Here is a 23,705-nt window from a genome sequence, read left to right on the forward strand (position 1 = left end):
GCCTTAAGCAAGTATTGATCATCATCATCATCATCTGATCCTTCATTTTGTGCCAATCTTGCTTCTTCATCTTTGCTACCCAACAACTTTTTTGACTTTCATTTTGCTGCATAATGTTCATATTCTCGGCAATTATAGCACTGAACCCTCTTCTTATCAAACCTCGTTCTATTTATTGAGTCTCTTCTTTGTTCATGCTCAATGTTGTTTGTGTTGTTTGGTCTTTAAGATGATGAACCTTGCTCAAATTTGTTCAACTTCTCCTTCTTATTATTCTTATTCCACTATCGAGAAGACTTCTTGAAAGATTGTGCTTGGATTACATGATCATCATTATTCTCTAGGCCTCTCTCTTTAAGCAACTCTTCAATATTGTAATCTTCAAGATTCTTCGACTCCTATATTGCAACAACAATATGGTCATACTTTGGAGTTAGAGTCCTAAGTATCTTCTCAATAACAGATTGCCCTTTCACATCTTCTCTACACGATTTCATTTGGTTGATGAGTGTGAGAATCTTGGTGAAGTAATCTACTATTGTCTCATTCTCCTCCATTTGAAGGAGTACATACTTTCTCCTTATTGTTTGAAGTTTCACTTTCTTCATTTTTGCAACCCCTTCATAGCTTTTCTCCAAGCTATCAAAGCTTCCTTTGCTGTCTTGGCACCAACAATTCTCTCAAAGTTGGCTCCATCAACACATTGATGGATTAAGAACAAAGCTTTGCAACCATTCTTCTTGGACTCTCTGTAACTTATCCTTTAAGCCTCATTTGCATTCTCCCCAACTTCTTAGTATTTACTCTGAACAATCTCAGACACTTCTTGAAATCCAAAGATTGTCTTCATTTAGATTCTCCATCTATCATAATTCTTGGATTCAAGAATTGGTAGTGTCATTGTAAACCCATTACCATTTGCCATGATAGCTCCAAGATCTTGCAATCTTCTTTCCTTGTTGTCCCACTATATATTCTTTTCTTTCCACTTCGAATCACAGCCCAAGATCCACCAAGAATCTTGCTTCAACCTTTGCTCTGACACCACTATTAAACCAAGACTACTCTTCTTTCATGCACAATGCACCAAGTAGTCAACAAAAGAGAAACAATATACACACTAAGTGCAGTAGCAGAAAAAACAGAGGAAAAATGAAAGAAAAATATGTTTGAGAGAAATGTGTATTATCAAGAATAATGAAGAAGAATGAATTAAGTTGTATTGAAAATGTATTAAGTATCAATTGCAACAACCATTACATCTTTAAAATGTTAAGTGCTATTTATAGCTTCCAAATTCCAAGTAACTTTCTATGCTAGGAAAATATACAAACTAGTAGACTGGAATAACCCAAACTTCTACTGGTTAAAATTTCCTCATTTTCTATTATTCTTAAACTACTACTAAACTTCTACGTGTAGAAATCTCCTCATTTTCTGTTATTAATTCTGAAATTATATTATTTCTAACAAAAGAATATTACTTATGATCAAATCATATATATGCCTAACATTATACTAAATTTAGTATTTGGTTGAACATTTATTTTTCACCTGAAAAAAGAAACCTCTTATTTACAACATCTACGACCATAAAGAATTTTTTAATTTTGATATATACCATATGTATACTTTACAAAAGTCAATTATATTCAAGCTATAATGTTACTTTTTTAGTAGATTTTTTTTTCAATGCACAAGATTCAAGCCTAAAACATTATTTAAAGATAATCAATCATAAAGATCTAAAAAATTCTATCTTCCTCCGAAGTATACAAACTCCAAAAAAAATTTCTTTTTCTAAAAACCAGATAAATTGCAGTCTTCAAGAAACGAAATGCTGGAAAAAAAGTTCTTATTACTAAGTTGTTTTTTCATTGGGAAAATGAAATAATTGTTATTAGACATTTCAAATATGTTTCAAAAATAGGTTTATTGAAGAAAAAATTCTATTCAAGTGAAAACAAAGGTTTCCAAACATTATTGTCTTAAATTAGTAGCATTTAACAATAGACTTTTATTTTATTTTTGTATATATCTTTAATTTTGTACGTAAATAGAACAAAAGACTAATTCAAGTAGAGCACTTTTAGTATTGACAATTTGGATTTAGCTTACACTCTTTTTGACCAGCAACTAAATTTATTAATAAATAAAATAATAAACTAGGAGAACAAGTGATATATTCCTATCCACAAATACCAAAACTAACAAGCGGAAAGGCAAATAGATAGATTCAACACTCATTTCAAATAAGAGTTTTTTTTGATAAGCAAATGTATTAGAAACAAGGGGTGCCAACCCATTCCAAATAAGTATAGTTGAAAGTTTTTACAACGAGCACCCGAAAATATTCCAAGAGTGTAAGAAAATAAGTTCTAACACCTCATCAAGATTGAACCTCAAGCTCTCCAAAACAATATTGTTCCTCTCATGCCAAATGATAATCTGAAGGGACAACCACATTTGTTTTCTCTTTTTCTCCAACCAAGACATGTTCAAATGAATAGAGAAGTTTACCATAGCATCATTAGACAAAATTGAGGAAAGACCAAACCAATAGTAGATATTTTGCCAAACATGATAGGACTTGGAAAATGTGAAAAGAGGTGGTTTATTGCTTCCTCCTCCTCCCCACAAAGAGCACAACACAGTACTACTTGTGCGCCTAAGACACCCCTTTGAACAAGGCACAACTTTGTTGGTACTCCATCCATGAAATTTTTTACATTAAACATTTGATTTTTGTTGGGACATTGCATTTCTACACCTTGTTGAAATCCACATTGATACAATTTCTGTCATCATGAGACAACACCTTATAAAATATATACAAAATGCAAAAAGTAAATATATTAATAGTACTAATGAAGGTTATTTTATAAAATATATACCGTATTTATATTGTTTGTAATTGGTTGAAAATGTATTTAAATTAGAAATATAATTAATTATTTTTCTGACCAATTATAAGTAGTGACACATGAAGTATCTAATCATTTCGAAGATAAGATGTCATCGCCTTGTATTCATTCCTGTTTTATGCTAGTTCATGAAAGCTCTATTTGTAACAATTAGTTGGAAAACTAGCTGAAAATTGAGAAGTTTGCTGAAAAATGAAAAATGATGACGTGATTGTTGAGTAAAAGTAGCTTATATATGTGATAGTTTATGCCTTTATGGGTGAGAAACTAGTTGAAGACTTTAGGATTGTAGCTAAAATATTATATATGCATAAGTAGCTTATTTGAATACAACAATTTAACAAAACTACATGAAATTTGTTAAATAACAAAATGACATCTAATATTGTGTTTATTTATTATTATTTTTTGTTTACTTACTTACTACCTAATTAATTATACAACAATTAAATAAAAGGTAAGGTTTTTTTTATGGATATATATTGTTATTTAGTAAAACATAAAAGGTCATGATGAAATATAATTATTGAATTTCCTTATATGGATTTTGGATAACTATTGCTTCCGAATTTAACTTTCAAAAGTTATAATCTTTAATTTTACTAACTTGTGGACTACAACAACAAATTACAATATGTCTAATAAGCTATAAACAATAGCATATTGTCAAGCATTATCTAATGTGTTAAACTTTTGGTATGAGACATCAAAAAGACTTCTTGATGGATTAAGAAGTACGGAAGAATGTATGAATGAGAAACTAAAAACTTGAAGAAAGAAAAAGAATAGAAATTTTATTTCTCATATTAAATGAATCTCAACAATGCTTTAACATCCCCGCAAGCTAGAATGTAACATGTCTTCCAAACTTGAAAATGATTGTGTTGAACACAATGATATACTCTAATATCTCCTCTTGTTGGTGAGTGAATCTTCATCTCTCAGTCTTAAAATCAAAATGTGAATCAACAACAACACTTAACCACCATAGGCAGAAGCAATTTCCTCCAAAGCTTAATCATCTATCTTGACAGAAGCTTAACCAACCATAATTGATGAAAGAGAGAAAAGAAAATGAACCTTAATCTTGATCTGAATATGTTGCTTCAAAGAAGAAGAATTACATACTTTAATAATGTTGTGTATTTAATGAGAGAGGTAAAGAAAATAGAATAGTAAAGAAAAAAACGATAATTTTGGGAAATGATAAGGAATAATAAAATGTTGCGATTTAGAAGCTCCTTGATGAACATAATGCTATTCTTGATGATATTTTCTGAAAGATTGAAAAAGAACTCCAAGCTATAGAAGCAGCAAACATGCATGTCATTTTAGAAAGTGAACCTTTGATAGATAAGGTTTTGCAAGAGCTTAAAGTGGCAACACATTGTGAGGAAGATGTGAGTGAATGGTTAGGCATGACTCACCCTATCATTTCGAAGTCTGGAACACAAGTATGGACCCATAATATATCACATTAGAATTCCAAAAGTAAGAGCCTTACACCTAAGGCAATAATACACCTTAGATATTAATATTGTTGAAGAAGCCTAGGCTTGTGATCTTGTGACCAAGTCCCTCTTGGATTTCTCAGTCACCATAGAAGACAATGATGCACTATAATGATGTTGATGAAGAAGATAATGTTGAAGATGTTGAGTTGTTTATCAATCTTGCATACTTCTTGCCGAGGTATAAGACTTGTCCATGAATGATAAAAAAACACACACACAATGAAGAAGAGGTGGTGAGAGTACCAAAATGAATTGAAGCCAAAAACATCTTCTTTGGAATTAATACAAATAATACCACATCTTCTTACAAAGAACATAACCACCAAAAGCATGAATTTTGTAGCACATCACATGGCGGAAAAGAAGAATATAAGCGGAAGTTATAAAAAAGAATAATTATGCTCTGGTACCATATTAAACTTTTGATATGAGCTATGAAAAAGACTTTTTGATGGATCAAGAAGTATGAAAGAATGCATGAATGAGAAATTGAAAACTTGAAGTAAAAAAAATAAAGAGAAAGAATAGAAATTTTATTTATCATATTAAATGAATCTCAACAATGCTTTAACATAATACTAATGTTAAAATCAACTTTGTACTGTTAAATCAATTAACACTGAAGATTAACCCTTTATTTTGGTTAAAAAATATTAGCTCTAGCTTTTAAAATATGTATTTTTTAAAATTGATTTTAGATATTTTTTATAAATTTCTTCCAAAATTTTCTAATTGTACTTAATATCTATATAATATTAGTGTATATTGTTTTACACAATCAATATCTTTATCATTCATCATTCATGTATATTACTACTTTTATTTAAGAGGAACATTAACACAACACATGATATGATATCTTTACAATGTAAAAAGAAAATATATAGAGTATTTTCTCTTTCTAATTATATTAAATCAGGAAAAAGTAAATATATGAATAGTAATAATGAAGGCCAGTAAATATATAAAAATATAGTGTCATTTTATCATTCGTCATTTATTGTCATTCTATATATTTTCTTTTTCTCATTCTATATCCGGAATATGAATAATAATAATGAACTGACAATATAAGAGTTTTATATAGTGTCATTCTATCATTCGCCATTTGTTTTTAATCCTTATTGACTCTTAAAAAATAATACAAATAAATGGTAAATGATATATTGACTATATATAAATATTTACATTAATAATACATAAATATTATACTTATTTTTTATATATTTAATGAAACAAACTATATTAACTAAACTACTTGATAAGAATAGTCAAAATGTTGATATAAGAAAGAACTAATATTTAAAATGAGAATTAAGATTTTGCAAAAGTCAATGTTATGAGTTGTGAAATGCACAAAGTACTATATCCATCCATTAGCTCTATATGATAATGAATAGAAATTAACTGTACCAAAATGTTATCCTATCTCAGTTTCAACCAATTATATTTTTTCAAGTTATTAAAAAAAAAACCAGTATTAAAAGTTTATAAAATAACTTACCAAAGCAATGATTTTTAATTTTTTGAGTGTATGCACTGTAGTGCAAAAATTTATACATAGATAGTATGTTATCCACCATTCATTTGTATTATATTTGAAGAGTATTAAAAATAAATCATAAATAATAAATTGATAGTATATAAAACTCTTACACTATTTGTGTATACATCGTTTTTTGTTTTTTTTACTAACATGGATCACAATTAATTGGTTTAGAGAGGAGAGAAAAGACATGCATGCATGTTACAATTCTTTATCTCTCTTGCTCTCTCCAGCCATACATTTCCATTTTCTTTTAACAGATTTTTCTTTAATAAAAAAGTGCAGTTAGTAAATTTTAGCAACCTATATTTTCATGTGTCTCTTATGTGCCAATTATTTGTTGAATTGTAGAATATAGAAGAAGCCACTAAGTAAAGTAAAATCGTTAAAAAAAAGAAGAATCCACTATGGTCTATGTTACATGAATGAAGGACATATTCCTATCATCTAGTCTAATGTTATTGTAATGGTGTTGTGGTGGAAAGTAATATTTCCTAAAACTTTATATCTTCAATACATTAAAACTTGTTATCTCACTCATATACATCTCAACTTTTGGGTTATGAAATGCACACCATACTATATGTAGATCGAAAGTAGCTTATATATGTGATAATTTATGCCTTTATGGGTGAGAAACTAGTTGAAGACTTTCGGATTGTAGCTAAAATATTATATATGCATAAGTAGCTTATTTGAATACAACAATTTAACAAAACTACATGAAATTTGTTAAATAACAAAATGACATCTAATATTATGTTTATTTATTGTTATTTTTTGTTTCCTTACTTACTACGTAATTAATTATACAACAATTAAATAAAAGGTAAGGTTTTTTATGAATATATATTGTTGTTTAGTAAAACATTAAAAGGTAATGATGAAATATAATTACTGAATTTCCTTATATGGATTTTGGATAACTAATTTTTAATTTAACTTTAAAAAGTTATAATCTTTAATTTTACTAACTTGTGGACCACAACAAAAAAATTACAATATGTCTAATAAGCTATAAACAATAGCGTATTGTCAAGCATTATCTAATGCTAAAGTTAAAAGCAATTTTGTATTGTCAAATCAATTAACACTTAAGATTAACCCTTTATTTTGGTTAAATAATATTAGCTCTAGCTAGCTTTTTAAATATGTACTTTTTTTAAAATTGATTTTAGACATTTTTTATACAATTTCTTTCCAATTTTTTTAATTGTGCTTAATATCTATGTAATATTATTGTACATTGTTTAACACAATCAATATATCTATCATTCGTCATTCATGTATATTATTATTTTTTATTTAAGAGGCACATTAACACAACACATTATATGATATCTTTATAGTGTAAAAAGAAAATATATAGAGTATTTTCTCTTTCTAATTACATTAATTAGGAAAAAGTAAATATAGGAATAGTAATAATGAATGTCATTTTATAAAATATATTTAATATTTGATGAGAAAAAAATATATGAAACGAGACAATGTAAGAATTTTATACACTGTTATTCCATTATTCACTACTTATTTTCAATCCTCATTGATTCTTAAATAAAAGTAATATAAATAAATAATGAATGATGTATTGAATATGTATAAATGTTTACACTAACAATACATAAATAATCAAATTAATATATTTAGTGAAACAAACTATATTCACTAAACTATTTAATTTTGATAAGAATAGTCAAAATGTTGATATAAGAAATATTAATATTTAAAATGAGAATTTAGATTTTGCAAGTCAATGTTATGAGTTGTGAAATGCACAATGTACTGTATCCATCATTAGCTCTATATTATAATTAACAGAAATTAACTGTACCAAAATGTTATCCTATCCCAGTTCCAACCAATTATATTTTTTTATGTTAATAAAAAAAAATCAGTATTAAAAGTTTGTAAATAAATTAGCAAAGCAATAATTTCTAATTTTTTGAGTATATGCACTATAGTGCAACGATTTATACATAGATAATATGTTTTCCACCGTTTATTTGTATTATGTTTGAAAAATATTAAAATGGAATCATAAATGATAAATTGACAATGTATAAAACTCTTATATTGCCTATGTGTATATACCATTTTCTCTTTTTAACTAACATGGATCACAATTAATTGGGTTTAGAGAGGAGAGAAAAGACATGCATGCATGTTACAATTCTTTATCTTTCTCTTGTGCCTTCCAGCCATACATTTCCATTCTCTTTTAACAGATTTTTCTTTAATAAAAAAGTGCAGTTAGGAATTTTTAGCAACTATATTTTCATGCGTCTCTTATGTGCCAATTATTAGTTGAATTGTAGAATTTAGGGGAAGCCAGTAAAGTAAAGTAAAATTATTAAAAGAAGAAGAAACCACTTTGGTCTATATTATATTACATGAATGAAGGACAGATTCCTATCATTTAGTCTAGTGTTTTAGTAATGGTGTTGTGGTGGAAAGTAATATTTCCTAAAACTATATTTTCAGCACATTAAAACTTGTTATCTCACTTACATTCATCTCAATTTTTTGGGTTCTGAAATGCACACCATATTATATCTAGATAGAGATTATATGTTCCTAATTGTGTCTCATCTCTTATTCCGAGCCAATAAAAATGTAACATTTTATTTAAAATTTTTTTCTTTTATTCATGTAGCAATATATGATTAATCCAGGACATAGAATAAGATACTATTGGAGACATCCATCCATTAAATATATTATAATTGTGTTATGTTTAGGGAATGCCATGCATGGATGTTACACCTCTTTATCTCTCTCTATCAGAATTACTAAGACAGTGCATGGAAACAAAAACATCACCAAGTTCATGAACACCAACCTTTGTACTGTTTTTGCATTCGCGATTCAACTTTTGCTTTTCCCTCCGTTGCCCATGTTGTTATATAAGTGGACATTTCATGTTCCACACACTACACATTTATTCTAAGAACTCACAAGGATTTTAAGGATTTAGTCTTCTCATGTCTCCATCAATGCTGGCTATTGTTCTCTCCTCACTAGTGTTCGTCGTGCTGGTTTCGGCGGCTCCGACGTCTCTAACGCTGAAAAGAGCGTTCCCTAATCATGGAATGAACTTGAGTCAACTTAGGGCAATGGACATGAAAAGGCATGGTAGAATCCTACAAGCCAGTGTTGTCAACTTCCCCGTTTATGGAACCGCAGATCCTATTGCAGCTGGGTAATGAATTCTGTTTATGTTGTTTTAGTTTACTTTAAATTTATTTTTTTCTTCATCTTTTAGAAGCAGATCTAGATGTTTCATCTTCTGCATCATCATTAATTGCAACATAAGGAGTAATTGCAACAGGTCTCATCATTTGAGAAAAATTCTTCATAAAAATATTCGCAGTACCACTCTTGTGAATACTACTAGGATCCCTAGCTATGACAATACATGACCCTAATAAGTTTGTTATTCACTGGAGTAAAATTCAACGCATCCAATGCTATTATAGCATCCTGAGAGTTACTGTGTTAACATAACCATAACTTAGTGATGGATGCATGGTGGTTAAGCCACGACACACCCTAACTAGCATAACAATGTGTGGTATAATAGGAGGGCAGAAAGAGGGAAGGGGACCACGTGTCCTCATTTCATTCACTGTCCCGAGTTAATCATATATTAATACAAGGATAAAATAAAATTTTTGAAAGCAAAAACTTTTTGAGGTTAAATCATAGTCTATATCCTTTGTAACCAATAGGATAGTAAACAAAGATAGTGGTAGTGGCTCTAAGAGAAAACTTATTTATCTTGGAAGGCAATGTTCATATATAAGCAAGATAACCAAATATATTTAGAGATGAATAAATTGCTTCCTTTTTAAACAAAATTTGGTAAGGAAATTACTCCGTCAAAATTGGGGTTCTATTTCTAAAAAAAACATTTTTTTAAAGAATTAGGGAAAGATAATCCATGAGTAGAATCTAAATACCAACATTATAAAAATGTTCATTGAGCAACATAATAAAGTTCATGCCTTGTTGAGCATAATCAATAAAGGATCTTGTACTAACAATATTTTGGTATTCTATCCTTTTTTGAAGAAAGAAAAATCACTAATTCTCTTGAGTAAAATAAGAAGTTGGCAAAAGAAAGAGATTTGATATCATCATGGATCAATCAATTTTTTTCTAAACTTTATTTAATCAATGAGTCAATAGTTCTCTTATGTACACCATTTATGTAATTGAACCTCAAGCTAATTTAACTATATGAGCAATTAACCGATCATATGTGAATACAATTTAATAACTCTAAGTAATAGTTAGCCTCATTCATTGATATTTTGTGTTCATAATTTATGTTTCCTTTTATATTGTTGATTAAGTTTATCTCTTATGTTCACCAATTATGTTCATTAATCCTTTTATTAAATTTGAAATGCATGATTTATTGCAGACTTTATTACACATCTGTTCATTTGGGTTCTCCTCCAAGGGAATTTCATGTGACAATTGACACCGGTAGTGATATGTCGTGGGTTAATTGTGTCTCCTGTAATGGGTGTCCTCAAACAAGCAATCTCCGGGTAAATTCAATTTTTTATAATTTGAAAATTCAATTCCATGTAGAGTTTTTAAATTGGGTTATCATAATGGATTCAGGCTAGCCTATATCGAGCTCAAACTAAATTAGGATGAGCTAAAAAGCTCAATTAGAATTTATGTAAATGAGATTATTATCCAAACCTGTCCTAAACGAGTTGTGGGCTGTGGTGAACTAACCCACATAATGTTCTTTAAAAAAACAATTATTTTAGATTATAAGTTTTTTAAGCCTATTTTTAATCAAAGAAATTTATTTTAATTTTAAACCCCTAACTCACGGAGCAGGAATGCAGAGAACATTTTTGAAAAATTAAACTTTTTTTCCCTTGATTTGCTAGAGTTCATTATCTAACCTATTAGATAATAAAAAGGAGAACATGAAATACACATTCATTCTCTATCTCATATTCCAATAAAACAAATAAAAATCAAAATGTAGAATGAATGGATAGATAGTGTGACATATAATAGAGAGTGAATGAAGACAACACAAATTACCTAAAAGAAAATGGAACAAAGAATGAAAAAATGATAATGGTTGTTTACATTCGAGCCACATCTTCTATTCTAAATTTTGAAAATTTCATCTCCTTTTTGTTTTTTATTGGTCAGAAAAATGAAACAATGAATGAAATATATATCAACTTCACATTTTCTAATCAATGTGAATGAGAGGATATATATAAAGTGGTATATATCTTAAAATAGAAGATATGTTCATGTTTAACTACTTACTTTCGAATAGATTACAAGAGACACACACTTAAGGGAGAGAAGTGGTAGTGTTTCTCATATTATTTCCAGCTATTGTATTATTTTGTTGCAAAAAAGAGCATGCGATTTAGAGTCAAACTAAGTTGTGAAGTGTAGAGTGTAAAATTATTCACAATCCATAATCCATCCAAATTAAATTCATCCGTTAGAACTAATGACTTTGAATGAATATAATTCAATAGATAGTGTTGATAATGGATGGATTCAAACCCATCCATTATATCCAATGGATATCCATGGGTATATCCATTTGGATTGATACCCAATCCATCCAAAAAAATAAAAACAAAAATGTTTTTTCCCATAAAGCAACATGCAGATCCAACTTTGCTATACAATCCAACATGAAAAGTATAAACCAATGTTATTAATATTGTAATGATCATCAAACCGATCAGAGTAGTAATATAGTGGTATAGTGGTTCAACTAGTAGTTCACTAATTAAACCGCATACCAGTGAAGTTAGATATACATATATTTTATACTAATATTAATGTTGAAAAATCAATAAAGAATACAATAACAATTTTTATTTATACCACTTGTTAAAAAATGTATATTATAGATCATGTTTTAGATGTATAACAATGTTGTAGTTGTGTGTTTGATCATCCATACTAATATTTTGGCATCAATAAATAATTTTCATTACAAAAGAATTTTACATGAAACCATCTGGTATGACCAGTACAATTCAATTGAAAACTAACCGGTATGACCAGTTTTTACCGGTATAATTGCACGACCAATATAAATGTTGTATCGTAGCAGTATTAAGATTGGTTCACCAGTGTTAATACAAGTGATATAAACTACTTTCTTTCTAACAAAAGGATTCCTTCAACATTATTATCATTTTATTCAAAACATTTTTTCAAAATGTTTCAATAAAGATTGGTATAACATTTTTGTGTCATGATTGAGCATAAGAAAAAATACATGATTGCATGACTGCTTTATTAAATAATAATTTTAAAAGGCTTTTTCCTTCAAAAAATGCTTTAGTTCAAATTAAAAAAATTGGATTAGTTATTCATCCATCCAATCCATTAAAATGGATATGGATGAAATGAATGGATTGGAATCCATATGAATGGATTGGATAGTTTAGAAATGTGATTTTATGGATTTATATGGATTGGTGAATGACTTCCATCAATCCCTTATGATCCAAATCCATATCCATCCAATTGCCACCATTAGTGATATTTGCAGCTAGTGATATTTTGTTGCAAAAGATAACATCATTTATAGTAAAACTAAAAAGGAAAAATAAATATACGGGTAGCCCCAGCCTGTCAGGATAAACCCGGACCGAACTCAGTTTTATAGTGATTCGACCGATTCGGGCGAAAAAGTCCAGTTTTAAGAAAATGTACCTAAAAAGGTACACATACTATATTATTTTTCAGGCTTTGACGGACTGGCTCGACCAATCTGACCCATTTTGACAGCTCCAATTACAAGTTTTTAATTGTATAACTTGGATCATGTCATCATTAGTGACTTTTGTTATAGATTAAGCTCAATTATTTTGACCCTGAGAGTTCATCAACATCTTCGGTCATCCCTTGTTCACACCACAAGTGTGCAATTTGTTCCACCAACAACCATTGTAGCTTTAAAGTTCAGTATGAAGACGGTGGTGAGACATCAGGCTACATTATTTCAGACTTAATGCATGTTGCCGATATTTCAGAGGGTCTAGTGGCACCAAATTCATCTGTGCCATTAGTTTTTGGGTGAGTTATCATAAACCTCAAATAATTAAAATAACATTCCTATTTTTTTAGTTGCTTCTCTCTTTCTTCTACGAAAGGTTTAACTTTGAAAACATTACTTTGTATGTTGTATTATGGAATAGTTGTAGTAACATGCGGACTGGGAGATTGACATCGTATGAGAGTGCGCTTGATGGGATATTTGGATTTGGGAAAGATGACACGTCTCTCATCTCTCAGCTTTATTCACAAGGAAAAGCTTCTAGAGTATTCTCTCATTGTCTAAAAGGAGATACTAGCGGTGGGGGCATTCTTGTTCTTGGTGAGGTTGTAGAGCCAAACATGAGTTATACTCCACTTATTCCAAAACAGTAAGTGTGTTTTGTCTAGAATAAAATGAAATTTTTTAATTCCTACATGTGATATCTCATGTGGTGTTTGTTAAGTGTTATATATGTTGGTCATCTCTATTCTTTGGTAAAATGCACCATATCAAATTATGAGTTAATTGTTTTATGATTATCATTTTGTCTTGTTATTTTTTTGGTATTTTTAACCGAAGACATGTGTGCATTATTATGTCAAATAATATGCAAAAGTTGGATTAAATATGTCACTATAGAAATACTATTTATATTGAAATTACTTGAATGAAATTTTTTGGAAAATATTTACACTAATAACTTGGAAAAAATTCCAGACCTCATTATAATTTAAATCTGGAGAGCATTTCTGTCAACGGACACACATTGCAGATTGATCCGACAGTCTTTATAACATCAAGTAACAAAGGTGTCATGATTGATTCTGGATCAACTTTGGTGTTCTATATCGAAGAGGCCTACAATTCTATTATTGACGCAGTGAGTTTTGCATAGATTATTTTTATCATCAAATTGGTAACGATAAATATTGCTTTGATTTTTTATGCGGTCTATGTGTTTTTAAAAAATAGTTTGATGCCATCCCCCTCCTCCCCTCCCGAGATTTATCAATAATTAATGACAAATATATTTTTTGTGTAGATTAATAGTAGAATTCCAAGATCTATAGGCACTACTGTTTCTAATGGATTTCACTGTTACTTGGTACCCACCAGGTTAAGTTGAATATTCAAATATATCTTTGTGAAATCTTTCTTGCCATTTTTTAATTGACTGCATGTTAAAAATAGAGGATTTTCTGACACTTTCTAAACATTTTTTTTATTTTTAGTGTGTTAAGCATCTTTGACATCTTTCCTCCAATAAGTCTGAACTTTGCTAACCATGCATCTATGGTTTTAAGGTCACAAGATTACCTTATACACTCTCCAACAGTAAGTATTTAAGCCTCAACTTTATGATAGAATTAGTTTGTATTCATTATTTGCAAAGACTTTCATGATTAATTGTGGGCAAGACTGAATGCTTTGAGTAATTACATGTCTTTACTCCTCATATACATCAAGTACTATATATAATTTATGTATGTACTATTTATTTTCATGTTATCTAACTAGTATGACGATGCCTTGTGCATTACAGTTTTATGGAGGATTGTGGTGCCTTGGCTTTCACAAAACCCAAGATATAACAATTCTAGGAGGTATATTGACACTCTAAACTTTTAGCTCCTATATTTATGTCATTTTATTTGGTGAGATACATTGAAAGGATATGTAAAGTAAGTTTTGCATATGATTGAAGTTCAACTATTTTTTTTTAAATTCTTAAAACTTATTTAGAATTAATCTAAAAGTACTATTCTTGTTTATTGTGTGAGGTCATGTTATCTCTTTTCCAAGATTAAGACACTGATGACAATACACTTTTTCTGCCAGACATTATATTAAAAGACAAAATTATTGTGTATGATCTTGCTAGTCAACAGATTGGATGGACTAATTATAATTGTAAGTTTCACCTACATTACTATAAATTTATATGAGCTAAGAGTATCAAGGATAACTAAATCAAATATTTGGGCTATCTTTGATTCTCTATAACTTAGTTTTGATATATTAATTTAAATTATTGATTTAGGTTCATTGCCGGTTAATGTCTCTGCTCCATCATCTGGAAAAGGTAGAAATGAAAAGGGAGGAGCTTCTTTATGTGATAGGCCTGAAAAGTTGACAATGGTGATCTTGGCTTTCATAACACACATGATACTAATATTGATATAGTTATCAGGGTCTTTAATTTGGAGGAAGTATTTCAATAATCATTAAAGTAAATAATTGTTAATACTATAGATTAGATAATAGTATTTCAATAATTGTATTTCTAGAATATTGTAATTTGTGTGATGTTGACTCTTGTATGATTATGAATGAAGAAATAAATGCTATTTTATTAGCTTTGTTATTTGTTCTTAAGGGTAGTTACTATTAGTCAATTGTTTGTTGTATTGTAGAATGTAGGAGCAACCAATAAAGTAAAGTAAAATCGTTCAAAGTATAGTTCACAACATATCTAACACTTAAACCTATAGGTTATAATGACATCAAGTCTTGATGATAAAAGTAGATACCATCTACCTATTTGCAACAAAGTGTAGATAACATAACGACACTGATTTCTTAAGATACCAAATATGCATATAACATATAATAATACCGATAATTTCTTAATCTCAACATACTCCTTTTTCTCTTAGAAATTAGTTATCCTTTTTATACTAATTGGGTTTATTCTATTATGTGATGCACCTAATTTAATCCTTTTAGAGTTGGCTTCAAATTATTCTATGTAGACTTCCATGGAAGGAACCCAATGCACCTCTCACATCAAATCATTGAAGTCTTGTATGAATATGTTGATGATCATATTGTAAGTGGCATGCATGTTTTCTTTGTCACAGTTTTTATCCCAACAATTATGTTAAATTAAAATTTGGTTGCAAATAAAAAAACTCTACAATATCAGTGGTCTGAATTATAAGTATTGTCATTAGTAGAAATGTATAACATTATTGATTATTTTATGTAACTAAACAAATCTAATGAATGTAATTTTACAATTTGCTTATAAAATATATTGAGGTATCTAGCAATAACACGAGAAATACAATTTTATAATTTGAAAAACAACCTTGTATAAATTGATGTACTTGGATATAATATTATATTGTCTGTGGCTTGTATAATTTTTATTTTATTTTTTATATCTACTCTTTATCTCTTCCACCCCTTAGTAATTATTTTTTCACTAACTATTTCATTTATTAGAAAATTAGCTATGAACATAAAAAATATGATAAAAAATATGTTCCAATGAACAATTAAATAGGAGACATATTATGTATGTGGATCTTGTATAAATAATATATCACATGAGTATATTAACCTTTTTTAAATTTATAATATTCATTTTTGAAGAAAATTGGAACTGCTCCTACGAGTGTGGCATATCGTATCTTTGGTGGAGCAGCCCTATTTCACAACTTTGCCCTATACTTTTTACACATAACCAAAGGCAAGTTTCTTGTCTGAATTTGAAATGACTAACAACTTGAAGGAGATATTATATAGTTTGAAGAAGGAAAAGTACATAAAATTCAGCTATGCAACAATGTGCATTTCAAGTAAGGAAAAGACAATAGTAAGGAAAAGAAGAAGGTAATAGCAGAAAAAAAAAGATCTCAGCAGAGAAGGAATCCCTTATGGCCCAAAAGATAATGCCTGAATTTGAGCAGGGCTTCAGTAATTACAAAACAATTCCCTTGCATAGGCAGATTGCTGTTGCATTATAGGAGATAATTTCCTTGAAAAGAAAGCAATTGGATGACTTTCTTGACTAAGAACAGCCCCAATTCCTGAACCTGAAGCATCTATCTCCAAAATGAAAGAAATTTTAAAATTCGGAGCATCCAAAAAAGGAACAGTAATGAGTGATTTTCTTAACTGACAGAAAGATGTTGTAGTAGCTTGAGACCACTTGAAGCAATCTCTTTTGAGTAAATCAGAAAAAGTAGCAACAATTTTACCATAATTTTTGACAAATCTTCTATAATACACAGTTAAATCCAAGAAACCTCGAAGTTGTTGCAATGTGTTGGGTTGAGGCCATTGTTGAATAGCTTCCAGTTTACTATTATCCATAACAACTCCCTCACCTGAAAGTGTATGACCCAAGTATTCAATTATTTGCACACCAAAAGAACACTTAGATAATCTAGCAAACAACTTATGGCTCTGCAAGATTTCCAAAATAGATTCCAATTTCACAAGATGATTTATCCACGATGAACTATAAACTAAGATATCATCGAAGAAAACAAGGACATATTTCCTCAAAAGGCCTTTGGGAATTTCATTCATAAGACTCTGAAATGTTGTTGGTGCATTAGTCAACCTGAATGACATAACTAATCATTCATAATGTCCATGGTGACTTCTAAAAGTTGTTTCGTAGCTATCTGCAGGGTCCACTAAAATTTGGTGGTAACCAAATATGAGATCAAGCTTGGAGAAAAAACATGCCCCAAACAATTCATCAATTAGTTCATCCACCATAGGAATTGGAAATGAATATTTAACAATAATGGCATTAAGCGCTCTATAATCAGTAAACACTCTCCATGACCCATCCTTCTTTTGATTAAGATGAGTGGAGAAGAAAAAAAGGCTCTTGCTTGGTTGAATAATGCCCTCTTTTAACATGCCTTCAACCAAATGTTCAATTTCTTCTTTTTGACTATGGGGATACTTGTAAGACTCAACCTTAACAAGATTAGAACCTTCTAGTAAAGGTATAAAATGATCATGTGATCTAGGAGGAGGTAGTGAAGTAGGAATAGAAAACACCTTGCTGTACTTTTGCAATAACAAAGCTAACTCAGACTTGATATTCCCATATAGATCCAAAACAGTAATAGGGAAAGGAGTTTCCTCAATTATGTGTATGCTGAAAATTTATGTTATACCATCAATTTGTATCATTCTTCTGAGATGATGGAGTGTAGCTGGAACAAGAAGTAAATCTTTATCACCTCTCAATGAAGTAAAATTTCCTTACCATAAAAAATTGAGTTGCAAGAAATCGTAATCTGCAATATGTGCTCCAATAGTTTTCAACCAGCTTGTACCCAATATTAAATCAACACCAGAAATTAGAAGCAAAAATACTAGTAATTGAAACGAATTTCCTTGAGCATGAACTAAGACCTGTTGAACCCTGCCTTCCACATGCATATAGTTTCCATTTCCTACCATAACTTTGAACATAGGAGTTGGTTCTATAGGTAGTTTCAGAAAGTTAGCCACTCTTGGCTGGAGAAAATTATCAGCGCTCCCCCATCAATCAGAACAGTAATAGGCAATTGATCAATGTGAGCCACAAATCTTATAGTGCCTACACCCAAACCACCTTTCAGGGCATTCAAAGATAAATGTTGATCCTTAGCACTAATAGGTTCCTCAGAATCAACCATAGAATGCTCCTCATAGCCCCTTACTATAAAATCAGTAGTATGCTCAACCAATTGCAAAAATAATAATTGCCTATTAGGACACTTATGATTAAAAGTGAACTTTTTATCACAAAATAACATAGACCCTTGTCTCTACGAAGTTGCATTTCAGCAGGGCTAATTTTTTTAACATTAGAAATGCAAAGAGAGGCCCCTTGGGAGTGGGTAATAATCCTGGAGTGGAATTGGTAGTAGTGGATTTGGGCAAAGAATGAGTGGAATTATAGGTGTGAGAAGCATGAGTTGTGATTGGGGATTATTTATGCGTGTAATAGAAGAACTAGCCTTAGACACAGGTGTTTGACGTTCTTCAAATATCCTAGCAAGAGCAACTGTACGTAATAAGGTAGGAGGGGCCATTGCAACCACATCCCCACGGGTTTCCTTTTGAAAACCTCGCACAAAACAATTTAACACAACCTCATCATTTAAGCCAACAGATTTGTTAGCTAAGGCCATGAATTTAAGATAATATTCAAAAAGAGAATATGTTTGTGTCAATTTAAACAACTCAACCATAGGAAAATCATAAGTAGAAGAGCCAAACTGAGATTCAAGGGCCCTGGTAAGATCAATCTAAGAGGGCACTGCAGAAATCCATGGTAACATTTGAAACCAAAGTACCACATCCTTATCAAAATGCATTGCGTCAATATCAACCTGAGATGGGTGAGGAGTATTGTGGTAATTAAAAAATTTATGTGCCTTAAAAATCCATTCCAAAACAGGTGTTGTTCCATCAAAATGAGGGAATCTAAGAGAAATCTGTTTGATTGGTAAAGATGGAATGTCAAGGGAGTCATTTGTAGATAATGAGTTCAAGGGACTTCCACCATTATGAGACGTGTTATGAAGAATCTGATGTAAATCCATCTGTATTTGAGCCATATGCTCATCAAGCTCATTAAATCGATTGTTCATGGTCTGGGTCAGACGATGAAGCTCATCAGCGTGTCTAGTAACTGTAGCTTGTAAATCTCGTAGTCTCGTATTCTTAGCCATGGAAGCTCAATGAAAGCATCAATGTAATGACTAACAACTTGAAGGAGATATTATATAGTTTGAAGAAGGAGAACTTTATGCAACAATGTGTATTTCAAGTAAGAAAAAGACAATAGTAAGGAAAAGAAGAAGATAATAGCAGAAAAGAAAGAGATCTCAGTAGAGAAGGAATCCCATATTACTCAATACCCATTCACTACACAATCCTTCAATTTAATACTCCTTTTCCTGTTACGCATGCTTTTTCGTGTAGCCTCTAGACCAGGATCTGCTACCATGTGTCCATTCTGCCTAACATAATCCTTCATAGATTCTTTGATCATAATCGAATTGCTCACGTCAGCCTTTGCTTCCTTTTCTCGTGTTGCAAAAAACCCATCTGCTCTTGATCTTTTGATGGGGCTATTGTTGAGGTCTTAGGTGCTGGGACTAAATAGTATGTTCTTTTAGGAATGATTCAAAACTTAGAGAGTTAGTTAGTAAGTTTTAGAGTTTTCAGTTTTTAGAATTGCAGTTAGTTTTTCTAGTTGTAATACTTGCTATAAATAGCAATTGTACTCCTTAGTGGAATAATTGACAAATATACAAGTATTATTTAGTATATACACTCTACTCTCTCATATACTCTTCTATACACTAACTTCATTTTCTTTCTCTCTTTATTCTTGTTTCTACACATGATTTCACTCTGCAAATTTTCTATCTCAGCTTTCTTTCAACATTCTTCATTCTTCCAACATCTAGTACCAAGAGCATATGTGAGATTAAAGCAATGAGTTCAAACAGTGCAAATTTCTCAACAAACCTATTAGTTTTCAATGGCAAAAACTAGAACAAGTGGCCTATACAAACGAAAGCAAACTTGGGTTATCAAGAAATGAGTGAACATATAGAAGATGGATTCTTAGATCTCCCTGCAAATCCCACTGAGGCACAAATGGTGACTTACAAAGAAATAGGAAGAAAGATTGCAAGGTTAAGTTCTTACTCCATCAATGTGTTGATGAAGCTCATTTTTAGAAGATGGCAGAGTTGTTACTTCACAAGAAGCTTGGAGAATTCTATAAAAATGTAGTGAAGAAGCTGATCAACTCAAGAAAGTGAGATTGCAGGTGTCAATATGAGTTGATGCAAATGGAGAACAACGAAAACGTGGCTAAGTTCTTCAACAAAATAGTTACTCACACCAATGCAATGAAGGTATATGGAGACTAATCTCAAATCAGACAATTGTTGAGAAGATAATAAGAACCCTCAATCCTAAATTTGACAACATTCAGGTTGCAATTGAAGTATCCAACAAATTGGAGGATTTGAAATTAGAAGAGTTGCAGAGTTCCTTAGAAGCACATGAGCAGAGGATAAATGAAAGAAGGATAGGGAAGCATGCTGAAAGTCAAGCTTTGTTAACTCAAGTTTCAAGAAGGAGTAACTACAATGCAAGAAGAACACATAATGGTTGGAATCAAGGAAGGGATTCCAGATCTGGTTCTTACAGAAGTTCACAATCCCAAGGACAAATCAAGTGTGATCATGATCAATGAGACAATACCAACTTAAAATGTTATAACACTTGGAAAGGGGGAAGAAGATATTTGACAAGAAAAGAGTCAAATGCTTCAAGTGCAATCGAATTGGACACTAATCCAATGAGTGTGTAGCAATCAACCAAAGTGATCATAGAGCATACATACTAAACACAAGCCATCAAGCTAATATGGCCATGGAAGACACAGAAGTAAGCCTTGAAGAACAACCAATCTTGTTAATGATGACTACCAACCAAGAAGTGGATAACAATGAAGTTTTGTACATAGACTCAGGTTGCTCTAATCACATGACAGATAATAGAGAATGGCTTGTGGAATTTGATGAAGGAAAGAAGAGTAAGGTGAGGTTTGCATATAACAAATTCATCATGGTTGAAGGTACAAGAAATGTGACGATTAAAAGAAATGATGGAGACAGTGCAATCATATCTATATGTCCATGGTATGAGGAGCAATCTAACCAATTTGGGGCAGCTTACTGAAAGGAGATTCAAGATCAATATTTCCAATGGAGCTATAGAAATTTCCGATGTTGTTGAAAAAAGGATCATAAAAGTCCCTCTAACTCAAAACAAGACTTTTCAGGTAAGCCTAAACACCATGGATATTGGCTTCTTTTCAACTATTACCTTAGCTGATGACTCTTGGGTATGGAATCTAAGTCTAGGCCATTTAAATTTTAAAGACCTAGGCCTACTTAGTTCAAAGAATATGATCCATGGACTTCCATCACTAGTGAACCAAAAGAAAGCTTGTGGTAATTGCCTAATCAGTAAGCAACCTAGAAAACCATTCAACATCTACACAATGTCTAAGGCTAGTGATGTTTTACATACTATCTACTCAGATATGTGTGGGCCACTTGATGTTCCATCACTAGGAGGAAATAGATGTTTTGTCCCATTTGTGGATGACTTCAGTAGAAATTTATGGTTGTATTTGATCAAGGCCAAGTGTAATGCATTTCCAACCTTCAAAACCTTCAAGATTTTGGTGGAGAAGTAATCAGGAAAGTGCATCAGAACTCTGAGAACTGATGGTGAGGGAGAGTTTACATATGGAGAGTTTGAATATTTCTGCAAGGAGCATGAGATAGTTAGTGAAGATACACCCCCTACACTCCCCAACGCAATGGGATTGTAGAAAGAAGAAACAAAACTATACTAAACATGGTGAGAAGTATGCTCAAGAAGAAAAATATTCCACTAAGCTTCTAGGGTGAAGCGGTCATGACCGCTGCCCATATACTCAACAGGTGCCAAATAAAGAGGCTAGATTCCATGGTTCTAGAGGAAGCTTGGTGTGGAGTCAAGCCATTAGTCAAGCACTTTAGATTTTTTTGGCTCATTATGTTTATAGGCATATTCTAGATCAAAGAAGAAGGAAACTTTATGATAAAAGTGAGCCTACGATATTTGTGGGATACAATTCCAGTGGAGCATACAAACTCTACAGCCCCAAGACGAACCAAGTCCTTTTCAGTAGAGATGTATATTTTGATGAGTCCAATTCCTAGTGTGAGGCACAACCTACAACTAGTATAATTCCAAGGTTGCACATAGAATGGGATGAAGCTGCTCCAGAAGAGGTGATCAATCATGAGACAATGAATATTGAGAATCAACACTTGACTGATGGTAGACAAACATGAAGTGAAAATCTCCCATCTAGAGTTTGTGATTATCAAGTCTAATCTAATAGTACTATCACTAAAGAAGGTTATCTAATTCAACATCTAGCTTTAATAGCTGATGTTGTACTTATTGGAATTGAAGAAGCCATTTCCAACAAGGTATGGAGAAAAGCAATGGAAGAAGAACTAAAGAGTATTGAAAAGAACCATACTTGGGATATGGTAGAACTGCCTCAGAACAAGAAACCTATTCTTGTTAAGTGGGTTTTCAAGGTGAAACGTAGGCCTGGTGGATAAATTTCCAAGTACAAAGCTAGGTTGTGGCCAAAGGGTTTATGCAAAGAGAGGGATTGAACTATTCAAAAGTATTTGCTCTTGTGGCTAGAATAGAAACTATGAGGTTGATTGTGGCACTTGCTAGCTTGCAAAAATTGAAGATGTGGCAATTGGATGTAAAATCATCATTCCTGAATGTACCACTTGATGAGGAGGTATTCATAGCACAACCTTCTGGCTTTATATGCAAAGGACATGAGCAGTAGGTACTTAGGCTAAAGAAAGCATTGTATGACTGGAAGCAAGCACCTAGAGCCTAGAATAAAAGGATTAACTCTTTCCTCAATAGTGTTGGCTTTGTGAAATGTTCAGTGGAACGTGGAGTGAATGTCAAGATGTCAAGTGTAACTGACATAATAATCATATATTTGTATGTTGATGATCTTACACTCACTGAGAGTTGTGCATAAGGCAATGAGTAATTGAAGCAAAGCCTGGAGAATGAGTTTGAGATGACTGACTTGAGAAATCTATCCTACTTCCTAGGATTATAATTTTCATAATATGTAGAAGGAATTTTAATATACCAAAAGAAATACATCTTAGAAGTGCTAAGGAAGTTCAATAGAAGTGGCTACAATCAGACAGAGACTTTAGTTGAACCTAAATATAAAACTCACAAGTGGATAAGGTGAAGCTGTAGTAAATGCAACAATATATAGACATATTGTT

At 31.2% G+C, this 23,705-nt stretch overlaps 1 protein-coding gene across 3 annotated transcripts; it reads left to right on the forward strand.

The window, feature by feature from the left end:
- On the forward strand, nucleotides 8,938-15,417 carry LOC109347798 (aspartic proteinase-like protein 2). Of its 3 annotated transcripts, none has more exons than XM_019587870.1 (10): nucleotides 8,938-9,186; nucleotides 10,414-10,543; nucleotides 12,856-13,079; nucleotides 13,202-13,429; nucleotides 13,759-13,921; nucleotides 14,084-14,157; nucleotides 14,274-14,376; nucleotides 14,585-14,645; nucleotides 14,881-14,952; nucleotides 15,083-15,417. In XM_019587870.1, exons 1-10 carry the CDS (start codon nucleotides 8,969-8,971, stop codon nucleotides 15,223-15,225), a joined length of 1,416 nt encoding a protein of 471 aa, XP_019443415.1. In that variant the 5' UTR covers nucleotides 8,938-8,968; the 3' UTR covers nucleotides 15,226-15,417. The 3 variants fall into 3 exon arrangements, with proteins under 3 accessions (XP_019443415.1, XP_019443416.1, XP_019443417.1); XM_019587871.1 differs by having other exon boundaries at nucleotides 14,283-14,376; XM_019587872.1 differs by lacking the exon at nucleotides 14,881-14,952.

This window comes from Lupinus angustifolius, chromosome LG05 (assembly GCF_001865875.1).
Source record: "Lupinus angustifolius cultivar Tanjil chromosome LG05, LupAngTanjil_v1.0, whole genome shotgun sequence".
NCBI classification, from domain to species: domain Eukaryota; kingdom Viridiplantae; phylum Streptophyta; class Magnoliopsida; order Fabales; family Fabaceae; genus Lupinus; species Lupinus angustifolius.